At 33.0% G+C, this 26,113-nt stretch overlaps 3 protein-coding genes across 5 annotated transcripts in view; 1 reads left to right on the top strand and 2 right to left on the bottom strand.

Moving 5' to 3' along the window:
* Positions 1–17,245, bottom strand: part of LOC129805789 (schwannomin-interacting protein 1 homolog) — a 76,190-nt gene extending 58,945 nt beyond the window's left edge. Inside the window, exon 1 of the mRNA XM_055853941.1 lies at positions 16,968–17,245. The gene's annotated coding sequence lies outside the window, so the exon portion shown is untranslated. The remainder of the gene's footprint in view (positions 1–16,967) is intronic.
* Positions 17,246–20,736: 3,491 nt separating this feature from the next.
* LOC129805788 (uncharacterized) lies at positions 20,737–22,074 on the bottom strand. Its single transcript, XM_055853939.1, has 3 exons — positions 21,885–22,074; positions 21,748–21,828; positions 20,737–21,680 (listed from the first exon to the last, which is right to left on the bottom strand). Exons 1-3 carry the CDS (start codon positions 21,954–21,956, stop codon positions 20,862–20,864), a joined length of 972 nt encoding a protein of 323 aa, XP_055709914.1. The 5' UTR covers positions 21,957–22,074; the 3' UTR covers positions 20,737–20,861.
* A 305-nt stretch (positions 22,075–22,379) lies between these two features.
* On the top strand, positions 22,380–26,057 carry LOC129805787 (epsilon-sarcoglycan). 3 transcript variants are annotated; one of them, XM_055853935.1, is made up of 4 exons: positions 22,400–23,540; positions 23,618–23,677; positions 23,768–23,902; positions 25,409–26,057. In XM_055853935.1, the coding sequence occupies exons 1-4, from the start codon at positions 22,597–22,599 to the stop codon at positions 25,506–25,508; spliced, it is 1,239 nt and encodes a 412-aa protein (XP_055709910.1). In that variant the 5' UTR covers positions 22,400–22,596; the 3' UTR covers positions 25,509–26,057. The 3 variants fall into 3 exon arrangements, with proteins under 3 accessions (XP_055709913.1, XP_055709910.1, XP_055709912.1); XM_055853937.1 differs by having other exon boundaries at positions 22,408–23,540; positions 23,618–23,671; XM_055853938.1 differs by lacking the exon at positions 23,618–23,677 and having other exon boundaries at positions 22,380–23,540.
* The last annotated feature ends 56 nt before the right edge of the window (positions 26,058–26,113 follow it).

Below are 26,113 nucleotides of genomic sequence, written 5' to 3'. Positions count from 1 at the left end.
CATTTTTTCTGTTATACTTGGAGATGGATGAAAGGGATGAAAGTTTAAAAATCTGACCCGTCCCATTTTGTTGCATTTTAAAAAATCATAAAGTTGATTCGTGCTTTGAATTCTCTCCTTACTTATCCTCATTGGTAAATTTAAATGAAACTGGATCTTACCATGATATGATTTTGCTCTACAAACCATTTGTGAACTCTATTTAAAAATACGAGAGTCAGAGAAGCTTTTGTAGCGAATATAAAGCATATTCATCTTACTCTTTCCGATAACAAAACACGAAAATTTCAATATACTTCATACTGGATAAACTTATTTTTCTATTGTTTTCTATACAAAACTTGTTCTAGATACTTATACTTGTGAAGGACTTGAGGAATAAGCGAAAGCCACATAACTTAAGATGAGCCCCCCTCTTTTTAATTAATTAATATTTTAAAATTATTTAACATTTGTTTAAAATTCTTTCCTTCTTAAGGGCCTTAATAGACCTGAGGATCAGCCGAGAGGCGGCTTAGTGTAATTATATCAGAACAGAAGTAATGGTCAAACTATATTTCCATAATTTTAAACTGTCTATCGGCTTAAGTCGTAAGTGTGTCTAGTGCATTACTTTCGCATTATTTATCATTTACTGTTTTGCAATTGATTTGAATTGATTAATAAATTATTCAGAGATCGTCTAAAATAGCTTACGAGTAATGCAATTCATTTTCTGATAAAAATTAATTATCGGTTATGAGTCGGTTTTTTACTAAGTTCATAACCGATTGTTGACGATTAAGTCTTGTCAGAAAATCCAAAAACTTTCCAACTAAGTCTAAACATGACCCCATTCGGTTGATAAATGCGCTCTCTAGAGGCTTCTTAGTCATTACCTGAAAAACTCTTATTAGGAACGATTAAACTGTATTGTGGACGAAACATCCGCCTGGGTAATCTCTAAAACATATCAGAAAATGTAGAAATCGCACGGTACGTTTTCGAGCAATCCCAATAACATGGTTTTGGAGGGGAAGGTGAGGAGTGGAGAAAAAATGAGCGACATGTTAAAGATCCCTGGGTCGACTTATGAGAGGTCTCCCGAGGATTCCGACTCACTATCTCTTACTATTTGAACTCTAGAGCAGGCGACACCCAGACGGATAGATGGACAGACGGACAAGTAGCGAGACATCATTTCCCAAAATCGTCTGAAGCGCGAAGATGTGTTGAGAAAAGTGGTCCCCAGGGAGAGGAAGGCGGAAATTTTGGGGGATGAAAAAATCAGGGATTAGGGTAAAGGCTCATAATTTCGGACAGTTTCTAAATTTGGACACTTTGAGGATAAAACTGGACACCAAAAATAAATTGATTAAAATTATGGATTTTTAATCCAATATTTGATGAATAATGAATTCTATCTTCGTTAGATTTTGAAAGATTTGTACATTTGACCTGAAGTGAATTACGTTTTTCGTGTGAAAAATGGGAAATTTTCTACGAGGTTCACCAGTCAGTGAGGTGATAGTCCTCATTTTAATGTTTTTCTCTCGAAATTTCGTGAACTTTTAGCTTTTTTGACGACTAGGTTGTATAAATGCCTGAAGAAACAAAGGAACATCATCTCTACGAACGATATGTAGTGAGAAAAGCCTTAAAAGGCTTCCGGAAAGGCCAAGGAATGAGCGAATCTGCGAGTACTTGGATTACCGAAGTCAACTCACTTTAATGAATGATATAGCAAATTTCTGGGCTTCTTGTAACGTTCTATGGTTCCCTTACATAAACAGGAAGAGCCCAAGCAGCATTTTTTTCTTGAAATAGTCTTGTAGAATTCCCTAAGAAAGGCACTATAGAACCAAAAATCTATTTATTTACTTATAACGCTCTTGGTTCCATCACTGAGATTACTATGAGTAAAGTGGCGCACTTTTAAGGATCTTAAGAGCTGCTATGGGAATTTCAACAGAAAATATTCACTTTAAGCCTTTTAAAAGTGCACTAAAAGACTTGTCTAATACTTGGTTCTATAAGGCAGCTATTTTGCTTCTTCGGAGGACATGGTAAGATTGGTTCTTAAAATAGTAAACAATAGGCATCCTATTGAGGCGAATTAGCTGTCTAAATATACAAACAAGTTGTCCAAAATAAGAGTCAAATGCACCTCTACATATCAATTCATTTTTAAACGTATTAAAACTAATTTTAGTAAGAAACAGACGATAAATAGCTTGCCAAGTTTCTAAACAACCCTTATGAAAAGAGAGTAACATAAAAATACCAATTAGTATTGAAAATATCGCACTTCAAACTTGGAACATCGATGCTTATAAGCAGATTGTCCAAAATTATAAGCCTTTACCCTACATATGCTACTCTCTTTGTGGAGTTTGAGCAGTAAAATAATCAAAATACCGTATGATTGAAAAACTAAAATAAAAAGTCAGTCATACCGGTCATGCCTTTTTTTTAGTCAGGACACATTTAAGGAAGTTATAACAGAATGTGGAAAAGACTATCTCATAGGAACAAACCACATGGGTTCTCGAGACTCACCGGTCAGTAGTACAATGATTTAAATAAATCCATTTAGAAGCAGCCTAAAGGGGATTCTGGGATTATGCACTTCGGGATCATGAACCTGATGGAATTAGATACACACAATTAAGCATGTTTGCCTACTATTTGGAGCCAATTTATGAAATCAATTTAGAAATATGTCTGAATGCACTATTTCGTGGCGTGATTAATTTAACAACATTTTATGCTTATTTATCAGATAAACTTTAGTTTCTTTTAGGTAACATTTTGATATATTCTAACAATGCAATGTATTGAGGAACTCAGAGCAAAAAGTACTATTAATAATGCTTTTTTAATAGTTGATCCTACTTTTACTCTGCACGGAATTCGTTCTACAATCGACAAGTTTTTTTCGTATATTACGGCGTTTTTCACAACTTATTTGAAAGAAATCTCCTATGGTAATGGAAATTTTCTGGATGTAGGGGAAAGTACTCTCCCTTCGAACGTTCCTGCCTTCGAATAATGTGAATTTCTTTTATTTTCCCTAAGCCATATATACATAATTATTACGTAATTATCAATAATTGACGATAAGCTAACTAATAAATTAATAGAAATATGTAAGTCACTTAGGAAAAATAAAAGAAAACTCACATTATTCGAAGGCATGACCGCTCGAAGGCAGAGTACTTTCCCCTATAACGTCATTTCGCACGGTTTTTTTTTTCAATCCCGAAAACGCGCATAAATCTGGGACCCCCTGGATTAAGCCATTTAAATTTGAAATTTGATTTTTTTTATTTAAAATTTTTCTCATTGTTCTATGCATAGGTGAGTCTAGGAAAACCTTCGATAGTCGTTCATTTCTGAGACAGAAACTCCCTACAATATATATAATCTCCTCCAGGTGTCATGGCTAAAACAAGAATTAATGGTTATACTTTATATTTTTCTTTCAATACTACAAACTTCTACAGTCAGTGGTTGAAATTCCTGACGATAAAAATACGAGAAGAATAATAAGATTAGGTTAATTTGGTTACATTTTTTTTAACTATTGAGAAATACAAAAGAAATTTACAAATATTATTCCTAAGAAAATCTTCTTAAAAATATTAGACTTTCAGAAACAAATTATTTAAGTTTTTGTTTAGCAAAGAGAAAAACCAAATGAGCAATAAAAACTGATATTTTTTCAGTAGGATACTAAATTATGATCTATATAAAATTTGAAAGCATATGACTGTAAAATTAGCATGTAAGAAGTTTTCAGGTGTAGTAAAAACATCTTTATTTTCCCTGTGCCAAAACTTGCATAATAATAGCACTGCTTTTGAATTCTAAATTTAAGTCCCGCTCATATTTGATTTTTTCTTGCCAAATTTATTTTTTTACTACTCATTTTAAAGAGGATTATAACAAGTAATCTGAACTTATGAATATGACCTTCTCATAATTTAACTACGCCCATATATTCAATATTTACGAAAATTATGATTTTTGTAGTAAAAATGGCTCTTCGGGTATTAAGTACCAAATAAACATGAACTCATCAATCTCGGTCCTATTTTCCGCTCACATCGGCAATATCCTCAAAGATTTAGTATAAGCAGTGACATGGGAATTAAAGCATGAAAATCTTATCGTGCGGAAGAATGACTTCTAATGGATTTCATTGAATTTTCTTTTAGCTACATCGTACCGAGAAGAGGTCCAAAATAAGCCTAAAAGATGCTAACTTTGGCAAAACTTCCCGATTCCCACACTCAACAGTCATCTTCTATATTTAGTCATCAATAAATCAATGTAATACGCTTTTAAATTAAATTGAATTTTCCATAATCCCCTTCCAGGAATTGATGAAATGTGAATTTTTATTTGAACGACGATTTTTATTACAATTCCCAGTATAGGAAAGATTATATATCACTCAACGTGTAATAAAATTAAGACAATACGGTAAAAGAGAAGAAAATGTCTGCACAGGGAAAAACATCACATTTAAATATCCTCTTTGATATAGGAACATTTTGAAGAGAATAAAAGAAAATAAAGCTCAACATAAAACTGAGAATCCATGAAGGAAAAAAAAAGAAATGAGGGTGAAATAGATTCATGTGATTGTTCAGAAGTGATCCCAGTCCAAAGAGAGGCATTTTATGGAGCAAGAGGCTGTCTATCAAAATATTACTTATTCAACTGCCCATTTGCACTTTATCCTCCACGAGGGGCTCCCAAAAAAAAATAGCACGTGAAGGAGGAAAATGATTTTTATGGGGAGTCTGAACACTTGAAAGCTCCCTCCAACGCACAATCCAAACACAAATCCCCTTCACAGGACGAAAAGCTGGGGGAACCAGTGGGGATAAAAAAAAGTCATGTCGAAGGAAACTCCTGGGGTAAGACGGATAATAAATTATTATGTCTCCTAATGTGTTTAGACAGTGGGTGTGTGAGTAAATAAAAAGATTTATTGAACTGCTCTTTCAACAATATCACTAATTAAGGAAACTTTTTCCACCACATGACTTCCAATCTCTGACCACTATCTCTGCTAAATTGAAAGTTGTCGCCAGAAGGAAATTTCATTTATTTTCTTTCTTATTTTTTTTTAATCAAAATCTTGTCAAATAACCCCAATACTCTGTAGATTGTCTTAGAGATAGAGGCATATTGTACATTTTTTTTTCAATTGATTCAAGTATCTAGAACAAGAGATAATTTATTTTCCTCACGATAAAAAGTTCTACAAGGAGGTCGAGCACTCAGCAAAGGCTCAAACACCATCCTTACATGTTTTTTTTTTATTCCTTCTTGCACTTTTCTACCCTCAAACTAATATTGATTTTTGCTAGCAGCATCGTTCGATGCTCTTTTTTACTTTAATACATTTTTCCCACTTGATTCCGCTGAATGCATGAGTGTTCTAACACAAAAATTTGTAACAAAAGCACAAAAGGGATCTTTTGTTGTATTCTCAATGAAAGGAAAAATTTTAAGGAGATATATCTAAAAATCACAAACATACAATGAAAATATATAGGACAGAAAAGCACTTGTGTTGCTTGATGCCTTGTAATATTTCATTTTTATTTCCCTTTCACCTTTACTTCCTGTGATTTTCCCACAAATACCTTATAACAGAGAGTGAATAAAGTTAGGTGAGGGTGAAATGTAATCGGAAGATGTTCTATCAAAATTCCACCAAATGGTTTCTCATTTGAGAATGGAGCGGAAAAACGAAGAAATTATTGAAGGTGTGACTGTCCTATTCACATAGTATAGACAATTTCAACCAAAGGCAGGGTAGAGCAAGGATGTAAGGTCAAAGGGTGATAAGGACAATAGCCATGGTGTAAAGTTGATATTTACACATAGCACAATTTATAGCAAAATGCAGAAATAATTCATTCGATATCCGAGTTGAATTTTCTCTCACATAATTTATTTTTAGCTTCAACCCTACAGAGCCTCCACACCAGAATTTTAATGGATTTCCTCTTTTTCTCTTCCATTTCTGTCAATTCATTGATTGGTGAGGAGGAAACGAGTGAAAAAAAACCAAGGAGAGACGGTTAAAACCCCTTCCTGTTGCCCGGAAGGGAAAAGGGGTTGAAGAACATATTGAGGCATAAAAATTGCTTAAGAATTCTCTGCTCATATTATTTCATGGGGTGTGTTACTCACAAAGTCTGTACGCCTGCCAATAAGAAATTCTCCTCTGAAATTCTCTTTTAACTAAAATTCACAAGTGGAATACACTTTCAGCTATTTTTTCTTTTGATCTGAATTACACAAAATATTATTGCAAAATTTAATATTAAATTTAATGCACTTTTAAATTCAAATTCCTAATTTTTTTAATATTAAAAAAAAACGGCAAAGAAAATTTGACCAATACACAATTTCACAGAAAACGCGAGCAAACCTTTTCAAAAATCGGTGCAGTACAGAAAATGTCCTAAATCACGTAAAAGTACTACAGTTTATTTTAAATATTTTATGAGTATAGCTCACTGTGAACTTACTACCGTCCTTTAAACTTCTTCAACCTCTTTGGAGCTACAAAACTTTTGAAATGATTTGATCTTGACCAAAATCTGTTGAGAAATTATTCCCATGTTCTTGAACCTACTAGTTTTTAAAATTAATCTTGCAAAAATTTGAAAAGGAATAACTGGAGGTTACAAAAAAAAAAATAAAAAAATAAATAAAATTGGAAGGAACAAAATGTGTGATCGATCCAAAAATTGTAGCCAGTGCTACTCAATGCTTAAATATTTAGAACATTAAAACGAACAAATAATATTTTTTTTCATTTAATCAAATTGAAATTTTCTAAATTTCTACTAATAGATTAGATCAAATTTGAGTTTTTGTAGTAGAACTTATAAAAGATTTGAAATATTAATATTATAGACACCAAAGATTTTAATTAAAAAACAGAGATCCTCAAATATTTTTTAAAGGTTTCCTAATATCAGAATGCAAATGTCCTAATATTTTCTTTTTTAAAAAATATTGAGAAATAATATCAGGATAAGGGTACAAAATTTTGGTAGTTTGCAATTTCGGCCACTTCTTTTGATCCTCAAATTTTTAATTTTTGCATACTTTAGATCTAGAAATTAAACATTGCAAAAAATGTCTCTTTGATGAACTTGATGAAGTGGAAAACATTTCGTATGAATTTCGAAAGGGCAAGGAACTATGAGAATCAAGGTGGCCGAAATCCTACCCAAAGCCATGTCTATATTTTTATTCATTTTAAAATGTATTGAGAATGATTTTAGAGAAAACTAAAGCGATAAACTATGTACGAAATTTCAAGCAATACTCCTTAAAAATAGTAACAAAAAATCAATTTGTATTAAAGATATTACATTTCAAACCTTAGTGCTTGCATGCAACTATGCCGAAATTTGGTTCACTTACCCTACTTTTATTTAAAATTTAGCTTAATTAACAAATTTGATAATTAGACATATAAAATAATAATTTAATTTTTTGGTGCATGCATAGAAATATTGAAATATATTCAGCAAAGTAGAATGAAGTACTGTTGGACCTCGATAGAGCCAACTATTTATTTCCAAGTCTGTTAACTCCATTGGATTCGGTGACTCTATCGGAGTCCGAAAAAAATCAATCAAAATATGAAATTTTGATATAAAGGAGTATTATTGTATGTTTGTACTAGATAATTGAGAAATTTAACATAATAGTAGAATATTTTGTTTAATTAATCCATAAATTCTACACGCTCTATATTATTAGTAAATATCTAAGTATAAATTACTCTCAATGTGGTAATTTTGAGGTTCACCCACGATGTTAAGATAAGGAAATGGTGTCTAAAAGATTTCTTTTTCACTTTTTTTAGAAGAGATTCGAAGATATTTATTTGTAGAAAATTCTGATGCAATTAACGTTATTAATTAAAATTTGTTTTAAACTTTTATTGTACGAAAGGCGAGATTGATAGTTGTTCTTTTCATTATGACAACTACAGCTCTAAACTTCACAAAAAGAGCAATAAAACAATGGGCGCTAAATGGTTAGAAATATCTATTTGAGGTCTCCAGATGACCTCCAAAAAGGCAACCTGGAGATTATCGTTAAGACCCTCATTTCCTTCCTAACCTTACCCTTCTTCACCATTTTTCGTTTTTTTCTTTTTTTTTTGTGATTACAGGAAAACACTTCATACGGGGTCATAGGGTTTAATCAAAAAACCTTAAGACAAGAGAACTTTTACTGGGTCAAAGCGCTTTAAATCACGAAAAGAAAATTATTTTGTCGAAAATTGAATACTCGGTTTATATACGAATTTTATCATAATTTTGTTTTTCTCGTGTTAAAAACGTTACATTGATACACCGAAACATTGATTTTAATTTCAAAAAAGTCATAAAATATTATTAGTTCAATAATAATGGAAAAGTTGACTCTATCGGAGTTAATTTGGGTCCAAGTTGACTCTAAAGTTGTAATGGCTCCGGAACGGAATACCTTTTAGATCACCAAAATTTCATCGAAAAATTTACATCCCTTTCTTAAAAGTTTTTCATATGTCTATCCTACTCTTTCACACTCTTCTTCTTCTTTTGAACATCACACCAGTAGGGGAACTCTGTAATATTATGACAATGTCATGTGACAAATTTAAATCTTTTTTATATGGTTAATCATGTAGAACTAACCATAAATCCGACTAATATCAGTTACTAAAAGCTTCATAGAGTTCCTTACAATGACCATTCGATGCTCACTGGGCTTTTATGTTGTTCTACTCTCAAATTTTACCATGAAAATTTGTCATATGACATTATCATACTGTTACAGAATTCCCCTTTACTTTAGTTCAGTCCAATTTTGAGACCAAAAGAATGGAATGCACTTTTGTAAATGTAATGAGAGAGACAGAAACGCAAATTTTCATTTCATGAAATTATTCTTAGCTAAAATAAGATAGCATAAAAATTAATATTAGGAAATACTGACCTCAGTATACCTTTTATATCAGGAAAAATTCATGAAATCAAAATTCATATCGCTTTTTTTCTCAAATTGTTACATATTTCCTAAAAGAAATCATAGTTTGAATGGCGATCTGTACTTTAGTTTTTGTTTTTGATACATTTCCCTTGGGACAATTTTATTGTTGACATACCTTATTAATTTATATCAAAACGTACATAGAACAACTGTAGCTTTTCGTTTTCGTTAGCTAAACTAAATATTTTCTAAAGAAATAATACATTTAAATATTTATGTACATCCCTAGTACAATGTGGAATTTGAATTGCACATAAATTTACCACAAGCTTCTAAACATTGGGAAATTTTCTCCTGTGGGCACACTAAACCCAAATATTATTCTTGGGCAGAAAAACCGTCAACTTCCCCCAAAAATTTTCACCGACACTCTGGGAAATTAAGAAAGTTCAAACAACTTCTAAATTATTTCATTAAAAGTTGCACCACCTCAAATCTCGAATTTTTATTCAAGAGATACCACCATTTGGGGACTTTTTGTGTCCTTTTGGATGGATAGGACACATGATGGAATGAATTTTATGGAATAAAATGATTTTCATCATTGCTTTCGCTTAAATTGCAATAAAGCTATTTTTGACGGTGAGGAGAGCACTTAATTTTGGATGCTGACAAGCTCAATGTGGCCATCAATTAGTGTCCCTTTTTGCCCTGGGAAATTAATTCAGCCTGTGTTGAAGTGATCTCAAAAATATGACTGGAAAATTCATGGGTTAAAGGTAGAAGAAAAGAGATATTTTTGTGAGGTAAATTCATGGTGGAACCTTCATAAAAATTAATTTGATTTAAAGGAAAATTCTCCGTTCAATTGTACACTCTCACAATCGCTCTGGGGAATCAGAAAGAAAAATATAGGAGGAAACTTTCTCTCCAGAAACGGGAATGAGTTTCATGTTCTTTTTTTCTTCTTCTTCAGCTCCCCATATCCTATATTCGCATTTGCCTTTTGTTGGCCTCACGAGATAAGGAAAAAGAAAGGCGAGAATGTTGGTGAGATAGAATGGGGTTGAAAATATTGCAAACTAGTAAGATTTTATTGATACTTTTTCCTCGATTTATTTCAACCTTCATAGTATAACATATCCTTAGACACAATTCCCAAATCCCACAGCTCTGTCGGCATCTCCAAGAGAAATCCCGGAAACTAATTTACACACAATTGAGAATAGCAGGTGAGACACCCTCAAAAATTCGATAGAAAGCCATTGTACCCTGCAGAATGCTGGAAGTCTTTAGGGTAGAAATGGAAGGGGTGTGAAAGTCTACACGTATGGTTCAATGTTGAAGGAAAATTAACAATTTATTGCATGGCATTAACGATCTCTCTGGGTGAACTTTTCATGCCCCGTCAACTCATAAATCTACAGCATATACCCCCAAGTACAGAACACATAACATCAAATCACCCCTCCGAAAAATGCGCGCGAGTTACTTTGGGGCAATTTTTTAACACACATACAGCAAGGCGAAGGTTCATTCGCATATCACAAGGGATGATTCAGGAGGAACTTTCTCAGGGGGTGGTCTTGAGGGTGGCGCCAGTAATTGAGTGTACAGTGTAATGGGCCAAGAATTCTCCATGTCATGCATGGAAATTGAGGAAGAAAATATCGTTAGTTCCACACGCAGACGAATAATGACACTTTTCAACACCAAGCCCCAGTTTTGCAAAGATTCCATTTGGCAAATGTCGTTTTGTCTAATTTTTGAAAATTCAAATTTACTCCTATATACTGACTCAGACAGGGCCTTATGACAGAATTTTGAGGACGCATTATCCCTCAATTGGGCCATGAAAAGACATATGAATTTAAAGTCATTCTGAGAAATTAATTAACGTATTATCATGTAACTCAGTTCGTGCCAAACATATAAAATTCTCATATGGTTTTACAGCTCCAGGTTATAACTTAATCATAACTTTTATGAAGAAGCACCATCTTCAGGATAGTCAGTCTTGAAGATTTTATGAAGAACGTCTTTATCGTGAATTTTAAAACAGAACGTTAAACCATTAGGTTTTATTTAAAAGTTAAATAGAACTCTAAAATTTAATTTCTCTATTTATTTGTTTTATAAATCCTTCTTATTTATTATTCTGAATAAACTTGAACTTAATCAATTTCTGAGATATCATTTTATTGTCATAAAGTTTCTTACTATTCATTAAATTCTGTCTCATAGAATAGGATTAGTCATGACATTATACAGTCTTGTTCAGTGATTTCTGAATAAGATATCATAGAAATAGATGTCCTATAAAAGCCTTCTAGAATAATTTCACATTCGATCGCGTTTACTCCTTATAAGTAACATATCGATAATGCAATTGAGGCGGGTCTCGGTCAAAATCTCAAAAGCCAAAACCCCGAAAGTCAAAATCCCGAATTCTTAAAAAGTGTCATAGCTACTCCCACGATTGCACTCGCATTTGCTGGAGGCAAAGGAAAATTTTCTGTGTTTTAGGAGACACATCTTCCACATAATATCATCCCTTTCAGGATTTTGAACATTCGAGATTTTGTCTTTCCGAATTTTGGCTGTCGCTGGTTGAGGCTTTTACAAACATTTGAACCAACAATTCTTCTTATAAATATTTAAAAGGTTTGAGCATTTTAAAACTTGAGTTTTAAATATTCAAATAGACTCACTTTAACGGCTCATACCTGAAACGGTCTTTGGACTAAACGATTAGCACAGTTCTCAAGGTCTCAAAATTCTAAACAGCAATAAATTTTATTGGTTTTTGTGAATTAAAGAAGTCATTTTCCCTTAATATTGATATTTTATGCTAACTTTTTCCACAAAAAAATCATAAATGGTGAGAAATTGGAACAGGTAAGCCATTTGACTACTAAGCTTTAGGTCTGAATCCCGTATAACCCTTAGCCACATTGCTTAACAATTCTTATCAGTCAAGATCTTTTGGGAAATTTATACTTAGGATTGCATATTAAGGCGTCTACATATTGGGAGCAATTTTCATCAAAAATTGCGTTTTTGACAGAAATTTGAGGTTTCCCCCTACAACGCTGCAGGGAATTTCCTTCAAAGAGGCAATTTTTGACAAAAATTGCTCCCAATGTGTAGAGGCCATTAAGGGTAAATAGTCCTTTAGATACTGAAAAACCTATAAAATTGATTTTTATTTAAGGTTTAAGATCTTCGGGAACTTGGTTAAACCTCTATGGCAAAAACCGCTTAAATCCAGTTCCGAAAAATCTTTATTATTTTATACATCAAGAAATTGCAATGTTTTTTTTCAAAATCTGATAAATCCTTTTTTCCTCAATTAAAAAATTCTAATCAAGAATTCCTCAGACATTTTTTCTTTAGAGAAATTAGAGTAGTTAAACTATATATATTAACCTTAGGTCTAAAACCCGTATAAACCTTATTCTTCGTGTAAGGCAGTTTGGGACAAAGTTTAACACTCAAGTTTTATAATCTCAATATTCCTGTGGATCAATCAGCTTAAATGTATATGAATCTTCAGATTCAGACAGCTTTGCCTTGGTTTCTTGAAAACTTAAACCGAGTAAATACGTTTATGAAACTTATTCGCATCCTTCTAACATAACTAAAAAAAATTAACCTGATATTTAACTGAAATTGATTGGTTTTTCCTTTTTAAAATGTTGTATCTGAATATATATTGTTTTCCAACAATTCGTAACTGAAAATTTTGTCTTTCATGTTTTTTTTCGAATTATTGGTGCTATGCGTTCTTTGATATACCTTTGAGAATAGATTTTCCTAAAACAGTTTTTAATTATAAGTAGATATTGCTATTCAGAATTTGGTTTATAATCTTGGTTTTTGAAGTAATATCTAACTCACTAGAAATTTGGCTAATAAACTATTTAGTTAAAAAAATTAAGGAAGTGTGGGGGGATGCTCATTGAAAAAAATGCAAAACGAGTGATAAGCCCAGATGAGCTTATGGTAGTTGAGATTCTTTACATGTGACTTCGGAATGCGTGCAACTAGGGGAGCTTCGAACTCGGAATATGTGAAAATTCAATTGTGAATTGAATTTTGGGGTAAAGAATCGCGTCGAGTAAACGGTTCTCGGCCATCGAAATGGATTAAATTGGCTATTAAATAGGTATTAAATGAATATCAGCTAAAATCGAATTTACAACTTCAATAAAAATACAGATTTAATGTAATCTTATTGAAATAAATTTATTTTTTTACTCAAAGGTATGTCATCCTACTTTGTAAATTTTAATTTAGAAAATTGAAAAGAATGAAAATGTGAATTTTATGAGCTAAAAGAGTTCCAATTTTTTTTATTTTCGCATTTTGGGTCTAAACTAAAAGAGATAATGAAAACCGTATGATATTTTTGAGTTTTTTGGGCCATAATTTAGTTTAGAAAACATTACCTCACTACTTTCTTTTGCATATTTAAAAGTCGGACTTTAGAGAATGACGTCTTTGAAGAACTGAAGTAACTAAAAAATCCTTTCCCTTCAGCAATTCTGGTACTAATTGCGAAGAAATAAATTGTCAAAAATCTTCTATAGTTTGCATTTAAATATACGATAGTTAAGTTAATTGATACATTGATACAAGGGGAAGATATCATTTATTGTTGGATGTGGTCATGGAAATCTAATATTTTTCATAATTATGAATGCGCAGAGGTAGTCCTTTAAGAGAGTAATGCACACATTTTTCGTATAATATCTCACCCGTAGGATTACCAAATTTAATTAAAAATATATGTTGGAAAAGAAATCATAACTTTTAATCGTGTTTAGTGTTGTTCAACTGCTTCACATTTAGTATTTTGAAGATAGCTTAAATATTTACTCAGAAGCCTTGCTTTCGTTTTTCATTAAATAATATATTAAGAATTTAATTATATCTTTCTAAGTCAAATAATACCAGACTATATAAATGTAGCAAGAATACGAGTTAATTGGATTTTTATTTGTGAAAAAAGTCAAGAATATCCAATGCTTAAATATATAACTCTCAATTAACGAATTTGGGTAAACAATTCTTGGATGGATCTATACATATTATTTTTGAAGCCAATCGATCATAATTCACTTGAGCGTGCTTGTGTGTTATTTTTATAAATAATTTATTTACATTGTACAAAATTAGTTTATCGTATGAGTTTGTCTCAAAATCATCACAAAATCCTTATCTGAACTAAATGATTGAGAGGCTTTTTGGTTTTTCCACATTTAGAAAATTGCTTGTCGAAATCAACCATTTCGCTTTTTCTGCTGAAACTTTGACAAGAAAATGCCATTTTAAAATTACTGATCCCTCAATGGTGCGAGATAATTTGATTTTTGAGGCAATTTCAGCTGAAACTTGGTAATTTGCAGGAAGAAAGGAACAAGTCAGCAACACAAAAGGAAAAATACACTATTCTTGATGCACCCTTGTATAATTTAAATATGTACGACTGGTGGGATTGTGTTTTACGATTTCAATTTATTCTTGAGCCTATTTTCTTTCCATATCATAGTAGTGGAACCAGGAAGGATGACTCGGTGTTTTCTGGAACAAAGGAAGGATGAGAAAAAAAAGAGGCAAAGCATAAAGATATAGTCAATTTTCTCCATGTGAAACTAATGATTTTTCTTCCTCTGGTTTTCTTCTGGCAAAAATGTCTGCCATATCGCATAAGTTTCATGTTTCAACGAGAGTCATTTTGAATAATTGCATAGAAAGAAACGACTTGGAGGTGGAACATTGCATGGAATGATAAACACCGGGGGTAGAATAGAGTATCTCTGGGTGCTGAAAAGCTTAATTATGTGTAAATTTGTGTGGGTGACTGTTTTCTGGGGGATAACACAATCAAGAGGAAAATTTAGTCAGTGTGACGACAAATTTAACAAAATTCATTTATCAAAATGATCTTTTATGGAAACTGGCTTCACTTTGAAAGAGACATTCTCCATCTCCTAACATCGTTCTTGTTCTCAACAATGTTTCACATTATTTTTCATGAAACATTCCTCGTACTAATTGTATCAATTAATACTAGGCTTCTTCCGCTTCAATTGCTTGAAGTGGAAAATTTCAGAAGATACGAAAATTTGCAGAAAACTTGTATAACAAAATGATGTTGAAACATTAAATTAATTAAACTATCATTTTAAACTTTTAGAAAACTTTGAGTTTATTTGTAATTTAATCCAAATTAAAAAACCGTAAGTTCTTTCATACTTATTTTTAGTTTATTTTGTTCACTGATTTGTGTATCTCGAAATCTACTCTTTGCAAAGAGAAATTTTATTGACGTAGACGTTGTTGAAAAATATGTTACCTGTTAAAAAATACGTGAAACTAGTAAAAAAAATAATATGGTGCTTGACTAACGAAAAATGAACATTATATTTTTAGCGCTTTACTGTTCTGAAGTACTTCTGCGTTATCGACTTTTTTTGGTTTGGGGTTCTTGCCTCAACTGTTTTCTTCAGTTCTCGCCGTGTTACAAAACCGTCAAACGGTCGTTATATGAATCAATGCAAGAAAAAGTCGATTATGCAGAAGCACTTGAGAACAGTAATGTTCTAAAAAAAACATATTCTTTTTTAATTAGAAAAACACCAGTATTAATTTTTTTCTTCCAAATTTAATTTTAAATTTTATTTTTAACATTACACCTACCAACCGTTTTTTGTAGTTTTTCCCAGCGTGTTTGGTCAAATAACAGACCGCGGTAGAGAATACTCAACATTTTCTTCTTAGGAAAGAAGAATAATTAAAATTTAAACATTGACAAATTACATGCGTATTTTGAGACACTCATAAAGTTTGATAGTGATTTGTACCGTTAAAATATGTGTTAATTTTTAAAAGTTTTTAAACCGTTCAATTTGACCGGATCTTGATAGGTCTCGTGTTAATAATGATTTAATTTTAATATTTTAAATGGTATTTAAATTCAATTATAAAAAGTTTTAAAATATTTTAATAGAACAGAAAAAATAGAAGATTTTGTACATGTCTTAGAAATCTTATCGAAATTTTATCCATAATATTTATTCGTATTGCTTGATAATTTACGTACACGTTTTTATAATACGAAAATAATGAAAAAATGGATAGCAAATTGCAAAAATTTGAAAATTTAAATTTTATAATAATTTAGAGTTTGAAGCAGAGATTTTTTTTCTTTTTCTTCTAATATTGTTTTCTGGTAATAAAATTTTTCGGGTTACCAATTAAATTATAAAAATAAATAGATATTTTTTTAACTCCCCAGAATTAATTATGCGTCCAAATAATTGCAACGATAAAGTTCTTGTTTTTATTTTAATTAATTCTCACTTATAATATATTCCAAAAAAGTTGTTTATAAATATCTTCTATTGTATTAAATCTTCTTTTAAAACACAATTTAATATATTTTAATTACTTGAACATAGAATATCATTAATTTGTTGTGTGGAAATAGCACTATTTGTTCTGTGATTAATAGAACAGCGTGGAATAATTAAGTTTTTATCCCCTGTGTTTTTTTCAAAATTTTCACTGAAGCTTTTGTGATCTAATCTCAGTTCCGATTTACCAGACGCAGGAAGCTTATGAGACGCTCCAATTGGCAAGGGAGGGAATGGATGGAAAAAGTACCCTTGAAGTCTCAATGTTGCCATTGGACCCTAATTATTTTATATCGTGTTCACCAAGCACGACACTGGGTGGCACTCTGCCCACCCCAGCTTATGGGATGATGATTCAGTGGCTGCCGAGAGATAAATCCAACAAAAAGCACCTACCATCCCTCTAAAAATTCTAACCCACATTTGCATTCATATGAAAAACTCTCTACTGTTGGGACAATTCTAAACTTTTTTTCTCATCTCTATAGAGATATATACTCCTTCTAGATATAGCAATAAGGGATGAAACTGTCTACTTACATTTTGGCCACTCGCTTCTGAATTATCCACAATCTTCTCAAATTAGTTACAGAGCGAATTGTCCTTGCAATCTCCGGAATCAGACAGATGATGGTGATTCAGGCTTAGTTCTTCAATCCCGTAAGACACCAAGTTATTCCATATTAAACCAGACAAGAGTGAATCACGGTACTTCACAAACACAATCAATCTCAGTCGAGGTGACGAACTCAACTGAATGAATGAGAAATAAGACCCCTCGGATTCCTCCGTCTCGTGAAAAAATATACAATTTCCGGACATCCTCGAGAGAAAAGCTCCCTGACAGTGGTGAAAAGTGGTGAAAATTCAGAAGGGAAAATCTGCGTGGGTTCGACGCAGAAATTCATCGAGTGCTTGGTGCTTTTCCAAGCTAAACCAGGGGTATTTGCAAGAATAGCTCAGGCTCCCTAACTTTACAGATTTTTAATTCGGCAAAGAGTAAAAGATAATTAAACGAATGATTCAAGAAATTAATTTATTAATGGGTACTTCAGTGCTATGAATTTATTTGAAATAATATTAAAGGGAGGGATTTAAATGTTCCATCCATGCGTCAGGAAACCGTTCAAACCCTTACTGTGTTATCACATTTGCACATTAAAATTTTAATATGATTCGCATTAATTGTCGCTGGTGAGAATCCAAATGTGTAATTTGTGTGTTTGAATCATTTTATATTCAAAATTTGATCTATTTGTTGATAAAAAGGTAGACTTGACCCGCAAAATTTTGTTATAAATTGATTTATAGCATTAATGCGAAAAATTAATGCGATTTTCTCTTTAATTTTTTAATGTGAAAAATATTTATGCTTTAGGTAAATTTAAAGTTATTTTTGCAGGCCAAGTCCACTTCTTTATCAATAAATAGAAAAACCCCAAATATTAAGTTACTCAAAGACACAAATAACATATTTGGACGCTCACAAGCGACAATTAATGTGAATCACATTAAAATTTTAATGTGCAAGAGTGATAACGCCGTTAGACCAGTACGGAACCAAATGTTATTTTTTTTAATATATCCTTCTGCATGTCAACAAATCCCATCTTCGTTGTAGAATATAAAGTCGATCCAGTCGACCACTCGAAATTGGACTGAACTAAATTTAATTTGGTGTAGTATTTAAAAGAAGAAGAAGAAAAGCGCAAAGAGTAGGATAGACAGACATTATGCTAAACTTTTTTGAAAGAAAGGGATGTGAATTTCGATTTTATGAAATTTTGCTATTCTAAAAGGTGTGACGGAGCCATAAGAAACGTATTTCAAATTTTTAATATGTGAAAAATATTAGCATACATTTAAGTACATTAAAAAAATTATTTCATAAATCCGCTCCCAATAGTGAGCAATTCATATTAAAGTCTCTCAATCCGTTTTCACTTGAACCGGAACTCCCTGTATAAAATCCTGGAATTTGTCATGGTGAACCATGCGTATTCTTTTATATGGAAGCGCATACCTAGGATATGTTTCAGAACATTCACCACCGAATTGCATCTCTGACAGGTCACATTATGTTTTATATGCAACCTATTCGCCACTACATGGTTTCCTAATGATTGTTAATCAACGGTTAGCATACACAGAAAAAAATATTTTGCAAAATTGTACGTATATGTATGTTTGTGAAATCCTATGGCAGACTTACGAAATGCTCGTGAATCGTATAACCCACAAACAAGTTCGTAAAATTTTGTACTTTTTTCACAAACATTGTTTGTAAAATGATCATTTGACGAACATTTTTTTTGTATTTTTACAAACATTTGTTTGTAAATTTTCGTAAACACACAAAAAAATATTCGTAAAATTTTGTCATTTGTTCGTAAATTTTTGCCAGACAAACAAAAATTTACGAATAAATACGAACAAATGACAAAATTTAAAAAAGATTTTTTGTGTGTTTACGAACATATGTTTGTAGAAGTTCACAAAATGTTCGTTATTTTGCGCTGTGTGAATTTATTTTCTGACAAAAACAACAGAATTTTCTTTGTGGTGCGCTTATGTTTCATTTTATACCACAATTAAGTATCAAAGGGTGTGATAAAGTGAAAATAATATTTTAATTCATGCTGGACAAGCTGTATTTAGTAAAAAAAAGTTTGAATTCATCAACTGTCAGTGTTTGGCAGCTGTCAGCCAGATTCGGAGAGAGCTGTGTAAGGGCCTCGACAGACTTGAAGATTAGCCGAGAGACGGCTTAGTGTAATTATATTCGAAATAATGATTAAACCACATTTCCATCATTTTCCACTAAGTCGTCTCTCGGCTTAAGTCGTAAGTGATCTAGGGCGTAAGCTTCGTGAGTACCACTGAGTATCAGTAAATACTAAGTCTAGTTTGTAATTTATACAAAACTGCGCTATGAACGAATTTAGTCGTCTCTTGGCTTGAGCTGTGTATCTGTCAAGAGTTTTATTTTTGAGCATCCCATATGTCGGAGCGCTCGGAGCAGTAAAGCTGAGAATAAATCTGTCGACATCTTTTACGGACGTCTCGATATTTAACATTATTAGAAAGCCGCAAGTCGATATCTATGCGTTATATTTTGTATTACAGACAGAGATGATGGGATTAATATCTACGAAAAAGTTTTTTAAAGCATCTGGCACCTCTTTTAGTTTAGAAAAACTTGATAGAATCAAAATTTTCATCCTTTTCTGTCTTGGATTGAACCTAATTGAACTTGCTATGTTGTTTAAAAAAAAGAAGAGTGGGAATGAATGCGAATTAGGATTATTGTAAAATCGTATGGTCTATTCGACACATGTCAACACAGTCGACGGTCGTATGCCATAAATCCCCTCTTCCAAATTCACCACACTTGCACACTATCAAGCTAGCAAGCACTTCATTACCCCTTCAACATTCTTTCTGGCAACCACGACGCAAGAAGGACGATCTTCTGAAACCTGCTGAAATCCGCAAAAATCTTTAAATTTAAGTGTCATCCTGAAGTTGTTTTGGTCCTTCTGGCACTCTTTAAATTTGTCTAATTGAAGTCTTCTCATGAAAGTGAATTTTTGCCATTCGAACCAGATTTATTCATTCATTCCTATTCATCATCCTTACAGACCTTACAGGTATTGCATACAGACATTCACACAATTCTCAAGCAAGCTTCATTATCACAGGTATTGTAATTCACTACATTCACGCACAGAACAAGGACAACAGTGTAACCCGTTCACTATATCATTCACGTAAGGAAACATATCACATTTATTCTTTTGACACGCCGAATACCTACCATCCCCAGGCGGGTGCTGAAAGTTGTTATATGATGCTCTTTTTGGGCAATTAACACCAGCACCCAGCACTTCAGTGAGTAAGCATCATCTGCAGTGGACAGTTCATTCTCAGGAAGTTGAAGTAAGAGTAACAGCCCCAGTTCCTCATTTTCCTTTTAAAAAGTATAGTAATTTAGATGAGCCCCATTTGGACTTATAATATGTAAAACTTTGAGAAAGAAAGGAATGTGAATTTTGATTTCATAAAGTTTCCCTGATCTACAAAGTATGCAGGAGCCATTTGGTTATATTTTAACTTGGACCACAGAAGCTGAGATTGTAAAAAAAATTACCTAGTAGGATCGGAGGAACGTCTGTTCGACAGGGAACCCCTATTGACACTTTTGTCAAAATGTTGAAAATTATTTAATGTATCTAGTAAAATATAAGTAATATAACTTTTTTCTGTAATATACCTTTTACCATAAACAGAGATGTTCAAATTTCATATCCCAAATGGTACAGAGTAGGGTGTCAATAGGTTCTGACACGAGTTCTTAAAGTGTCAATAGACGTTCCTTTCACCCTAAGAACTTTTACAAGGCGAAAAATTATATTTTATTAAGTACAAAAATTATTATTTAAGCAACTTCAAGAGTTTTTCTGCACTCTCCTGAATCTCTGCAAATGCTTCGTCACTTCTAGCGACTTTTGCAATTTCCTGAAGTCTTCCCGGAAGATCAGCAGCGGTAAATCTTAAATCATCACGTGCCCGATTGTGTGCACAGAAATTCACAGTGGCCAGGAGGATATTTTGGAGTTTATTCGATAGCTGAGAATCCTCCAAATCTCCCCTGGTAACTGGAGGAATATGTCCCGAGAGGTACTTCATTATTCCCATGTCCAGGAACTTGTCTACAAATTCCGGATGGCATCCGGGAATGGCTGAAAGAAAGAATGTGACTTTGGTGATTAGCCTGTTCTCTTTTCTGGACACTAGAACTGCGACGATTTTGTCGATTTCGCCACTGCTAAAGAGATTTTCCATTCCTGGTGGGAAGTTTGTTACCATGGCTGAGATTGCAGACATAGCACGAGTACAAACTGGCTCGGGTTGGGTCAGGAGGGGTGTCAACTCCTGCAGCATATTGTTCTCCAGGAGATGTTGCTGGCAGTAGGGATTATTCTGTGCCAGTTCGGCTATCAGAGCTGCAGTTTCCGTCCTGACAGACTGATAGCGAGAACTGAGGCAGGGCTTGAGAATACAGAATCCACCAATTTTGTGAAAATTGTCCGCTTGATCGATATTGAGGATGTAGTGATTGATGGTCTCAAGAGCATCCACTTGATCATCCTCTGATGATGCAGGATCTGTGATAATTTTTATGGAATTAACCAACTCCTCTCCAACATTCACAGTCATGCTTTTGAGAGCTTCTTCCAGGAACTTTTGCTTCTAGATTTAAAAAAAAAATAGCGATTCTTAGGGCTAAGCAAACATCCTATCAATGAATTTGATATACTTCTGGATCCATAGGAGCCATTGTACTATCACAAGGAGCATCCTCCGCTTTTGTTGCTTCCATGGCAAATTTTAGAAGACCCTGGAAGATTCTTCTATTAGATTCTTCTCGAACATGAATCATTGAGTAGGATTTACCTGAAGGCTTGTAGGTTGCCTTGGTTGTTCAGTTAGATCCTTATTCGAATCTGAGTTGTCTTTCTTCTCCATTTTCAAAAATATTTAATTTTAAACTTTTAAAACAAGATTTTCACAACAAATTAGAAGATTTCTTTTGGAAGTGTTTCAGCACGCTTTGTCTCAAACACGTTTATAGCATGTTTGACAGATGTCACTATCTTTTATTGTATGTGTGATTATGCTGGATATATGCTATAGGTGTATGGGTTTTCTCTCATACACTGTAGGTTAGGTAAGGCCATTGATTCAAAAGAGACCGTTAAAATTTGAATGTAACTTACACTTTTCAAATACTTTTCAAAAAGTTTAATAAATTTGTAAACCTTAAGAACACATTTTTTTTTCATTATAAGATTTTTATAATTATTTTCGCGAAAAATCTTTAAATATCGCCGGAAAATAATTTACAATGCGCATGTGCTGGAAAATGTAAACATTTCTATATGAATAAATAGATTCAAGAAGAAAATCTTGACAGACATTTGACCTGCGTGAATTTTCCCAATTTTCCATGGATGAAGTGACTTTTATCGATCCTAAAGAAAATCTTCTCTAAAAGGTAGAAAATTAAATCTATTTCACTAATTGCTGTTACCAAATATAGTGAAATGAATTATTTAAGGCAGTTGTAATTTGAATTCTTGGAAAAGTGTAACGGAAATTGTAAAAAATGTGGAAAATTCTTATGATTTCCCTATTTGGGTTGCTGATTTCCGTGTCTGGGAGTTTGAATTTGGATCCCATTTTCGTATCTGAACTGTTTTCTCTGCGAATTGATGCTACCTACTTTAACTGGAGCACAACCCTAACACCCAATCAGTATGTTTTTCGACCCTCCTTGGAAGGGTATCCAGATCTACCGTCATGGATGCGATACATGTACAGTGGAGAGCATCGAGCGGGATTTCTCTACGGCACTCCACCAGACAGATTGGCAGGAAAGGAAGTCAGGCTGGAGATTGTAGGTCTCAACCGCCAAACTTTCGAGACTCGTCAGGTTGTCCTATCCCTCTGGATGACGGGAAAAATGGCAGCCCGGAATGTTGTTCAAATGAAAATTGATAACCTCGATTGGGTGCATCTTATGGATCCCGGAAGGATCGAAAATCTCAAGAATATCTATCAGAAAGATCTTTGGCCAGAAAGTGCCAAGGATCTTCACATTGTCTTCATGGAAGCAGCCACAAAGATGGGTGCTCGTCTTCCAGTCCTCCCACAACTCCATGAAGGAGTAATCGTTCACCTGGGAAGCAATGCAATGTTTTCCGAAAGGCTCCTGGAGCTCCAAGAGGAAGTTAAGCCCCTCTACAAAATCTCCACTTGCAATTACAAAAGAACTTCCGTTCAAACCATTTTTGAAAATGGAGGCTTTAGATTGGATTGGTGCGCTTTTCGCATTGTCGGAGTGGATTCTGGAGCTGAAGATAGTCTCAAGAATACTCAAGGAATTGGTTTGGATCGTGGTCAAGACCGTTGGCAAGGAATCAGTCGGGCTGATGCCCCACAAAGGAACTATATCGATGAACTTACCTTTGCAGTAGCAATTCCTGGGATGATTCTTGCAATTCTTGTTGCTTTTCTCTCCTGCATCCTTTGTTTCCAGCACAAGTCTATGTAACTATGTTATTTCTAAAATATTTTTAAAAATAATTTTAATTTATTTTAAATAATTTTACATTTTTTTTTCTCAGTGATGATCCCCATTCTGAGTATTTCTTTGACACAATCTTCCATCTTTGCAAAGAGTTCAGGTTTTATTTTACTTAGTTTTCGTTTTTTTTTAATTTAAAATTTTCTAACACATTTATAGCTGAGATTTTAAAAATATCTCAATTTTGCAGAGAAAGGAAGAATCCAACTGTCCCAATTGTTAAATTGACTCAAGATTCTGCAAATTATCCCACCACAACACTCCTGAAGAGCCTCAAAGATGCGCCGAATTTGAATGCAGAAAGTGTCAGTCTTAGTTCTCAGAGGTGAGAAATATTAAGAAAAATCATCCCAAGTAGCATACTTCAGTTATTAGAAAGTTATTAATCGTATGTTGTATAGATATGTAGGGGAAACTGGGGCACCATCGAACATGGGGTAGAACCGAATAATGATTTTTATTTCTAAACAATTAGGACGATGACAAAATTTCTTCATTGGCCAAACATCCCTATAATATCTATGAATTTATATAGGTCTCGTCATTTTAAGCTGAATATCTAATTAAAAAAAAATAGGTGCTGCCCCTTGCCCCATTCTTTCTTAAGCTTTCTATTATTTGATTGATTATTTCTAGAAGAATTCGCCCAACAATTATTTTAAGCTACGCCCTTTACAGATATTAATACAACGTTGTAATGTCTTTTAATTGAGGTATTTTCATGGAATTTACAACAAATGCAAGTAAGGGATAAGGCTTTCAGGCTTCGCACACCCTGCAACTTCGAGCACTTGAAATTTTTCCGATAGTCCTTTACCGATTCAGACCTATTTTTTTTTTTTTGTTTAGGAAGTATTTGATTTCAGACTAGCTATTATACAGGGTCATTCATAGTTCAGATTTATTAAAAGAACATAAGAATGGTATGGTATGAAGTGTTCGAAGCCATTGTTGTCACACCCGAATTTCTTTGTAATTCGAGTGGGATTATGGTCCCGAATGACCGAATTTGAGGGAGTCTATTGTAAATTTTCAATTATGTATTATATAGTGTCAAATTTCTTTAAACTTTCACGCTAAATGGAAATGTCACACTCCTACTGGGCCTATAGGATTTCTTTATTTTTCAAACGGTTAGGAGTACCTTATATTATTAGAACTTTAAAGAATTTTTAAATTTGACTGAAATTATTTTTTAAGTCGGTAAAATTCCATGAAATAAAATTTCGCGTCCCATGTCTTTCTCAAAAAATTTGCATAAGTTTATCCCATTCATGCGGATTCAAAGTTTACTGAACTAAACTAAATTAAGCGTGATGTTCAAAAGAAGAAGAGTGCGAAAAAGTAGGATATGCAAAAGTTTTAAGAAAAAAAGGGATGCGAATTTTGACTTTATCAAATTATCCTGATCCAAAAGGTATGCTGGAAAGGAATCATAATGGCTGCGGTACCCCATTTAGATCAGAAAAATTTCATGAAGTCGAAATTCGAATGCTTTTCTTTCTCACATGCTTTGCATATGTCTATCTCATTATCTCGCACTCTTCTTCTTCTTTTAAACATCATTGCAAATTCAATTTAGCTCAATCGATTTTGGTATGCGAAAGAATGAGACAGTCATATGCAAATCACGTGAGAAAGAGAGGGATTCTAATTTCGACTTCATGAAATTTTCCTGATCTAAAAGGTGTGCCGAAGCCATAAATACTTAATTTCAATTTTTATTATCTTTTTGTCTCAGACTTGAAGGATGATATAATTTTAGTGTATAAATTTTTGTTTTAGGATTATTTTAGAAAATCTTTAAATTTGTTATAATTTAACTTTACAGCCCAAATCACGGTCAGGATCCTACTGGTCAGGACTCAAGTGTCAACGTTTACATGCGCCCAAAACCTCCTCCATACAAAAGAAACGGCGTCCACATATGACAATCAGCTCCAAGAGTTCTCTTCTGCTAAAGAGACAACCCAAGGATCATTTTAAAGCATCTGTAGTGAATCATTAGATAAAATATCACCTGCATATCGCATTTTTAGCTGAATATTGTTCATATTCGCGAATTTAGTGGCGTATTCAAGCAATTTTATAAATTAAATTGATTTAATTAAACTTCATTAATACAATGAGGCTTGGAAAGGACATTAAACACTTTTAACCAGTTTTGGAGTATGAATATTAACAAAATATTAATTCTATTTAAATTTTTTTTCACTTTTTTGAGTATTTGCCTATATTCATTGGAAAACTTCAGAAAATAAAGTAGTCTCGAGGAAGAATGGAAAGAAAAAATTAGCAAAACCCAAGAAACATAAAATAAAGTAAGCGTTTCATGATTCATTTTATTTAGAATAATTGAAGTTAAAACAATATTTTAATTCGTAAAATCGGATTTCGTAAGTTGAATACGCTTCTTAGTAGAGTTTGTTAAAGCAATGTATTCCTCAGTAGTGCGATAATAAAGTCCAGTGCCATAAAAATTTGTTTTGAACATTATAAGACAGATGCATGATCCGCCCCCTGACGGAATGCAAAG

This window comes from Phlebotomus papatasi, chromosome 3 (assembly GCF_024763615.1).
Source record: "Phlebotomus papatasi isolate M1 chromosome 3, Ppap_2.1, whole genome shotgun sequence".
Taxonomy (NCBI): domain Eukaryota; kingdom Metazoa; phylum Arthropoda; class Insecta; order Diptera; family Psychodidae; genus Phlebotomus; species Phlebotomus papatasi.
This window is presented reverse-complemented; position numbering and strand designations above follow the sequence as displayed.

Bases quoted from the DNA above. Each gene is read 5' to 3' on its own strand.
- LOC129805787 (XM_055853935.1), top strand. From the start codon at position 22,597: ATGTGGAAAATTCTTATGATTTCCCTATTTGGGTTGCTGATTTCCGTG. The intron at 23,541-23,617 runs GTAACTATGTTA...TTTTTTTCTCAG, and splicing joins TGTTTCCAGCACAAGTCTAT to TGATGATCCCCATTCTGAGT. The intron at 23,903-25,408 runs GTGAGAAATATT...TTAACTTTACAG, and splicing joins GTCAGTCTTAGTTCTCAGAG to CCCAAATCACGGTCAGGATC.
- LOC129805788 (XM_055853939.1), bottom strand. From the start codon at position 21,956: ATGGAGAAGAAAGACAACTCAGATTCGAATAAGGATCTAACTGAACAA. The intron at 21,829-21,884 runs GTAAATCCTACT...AGAATCTTCCAG, and splicing joins GGCAACCTACAAGCCTTCAG to GGTCTTCTAAAATTTGCCAT. The intron at 21,681-21,747 runs GTATATCAAATT...TTTTAAATCTAG, and splicing joins TGGCTCCTATGGATCCAGAA to AAGCAAAAGTTCCTGGAAGA.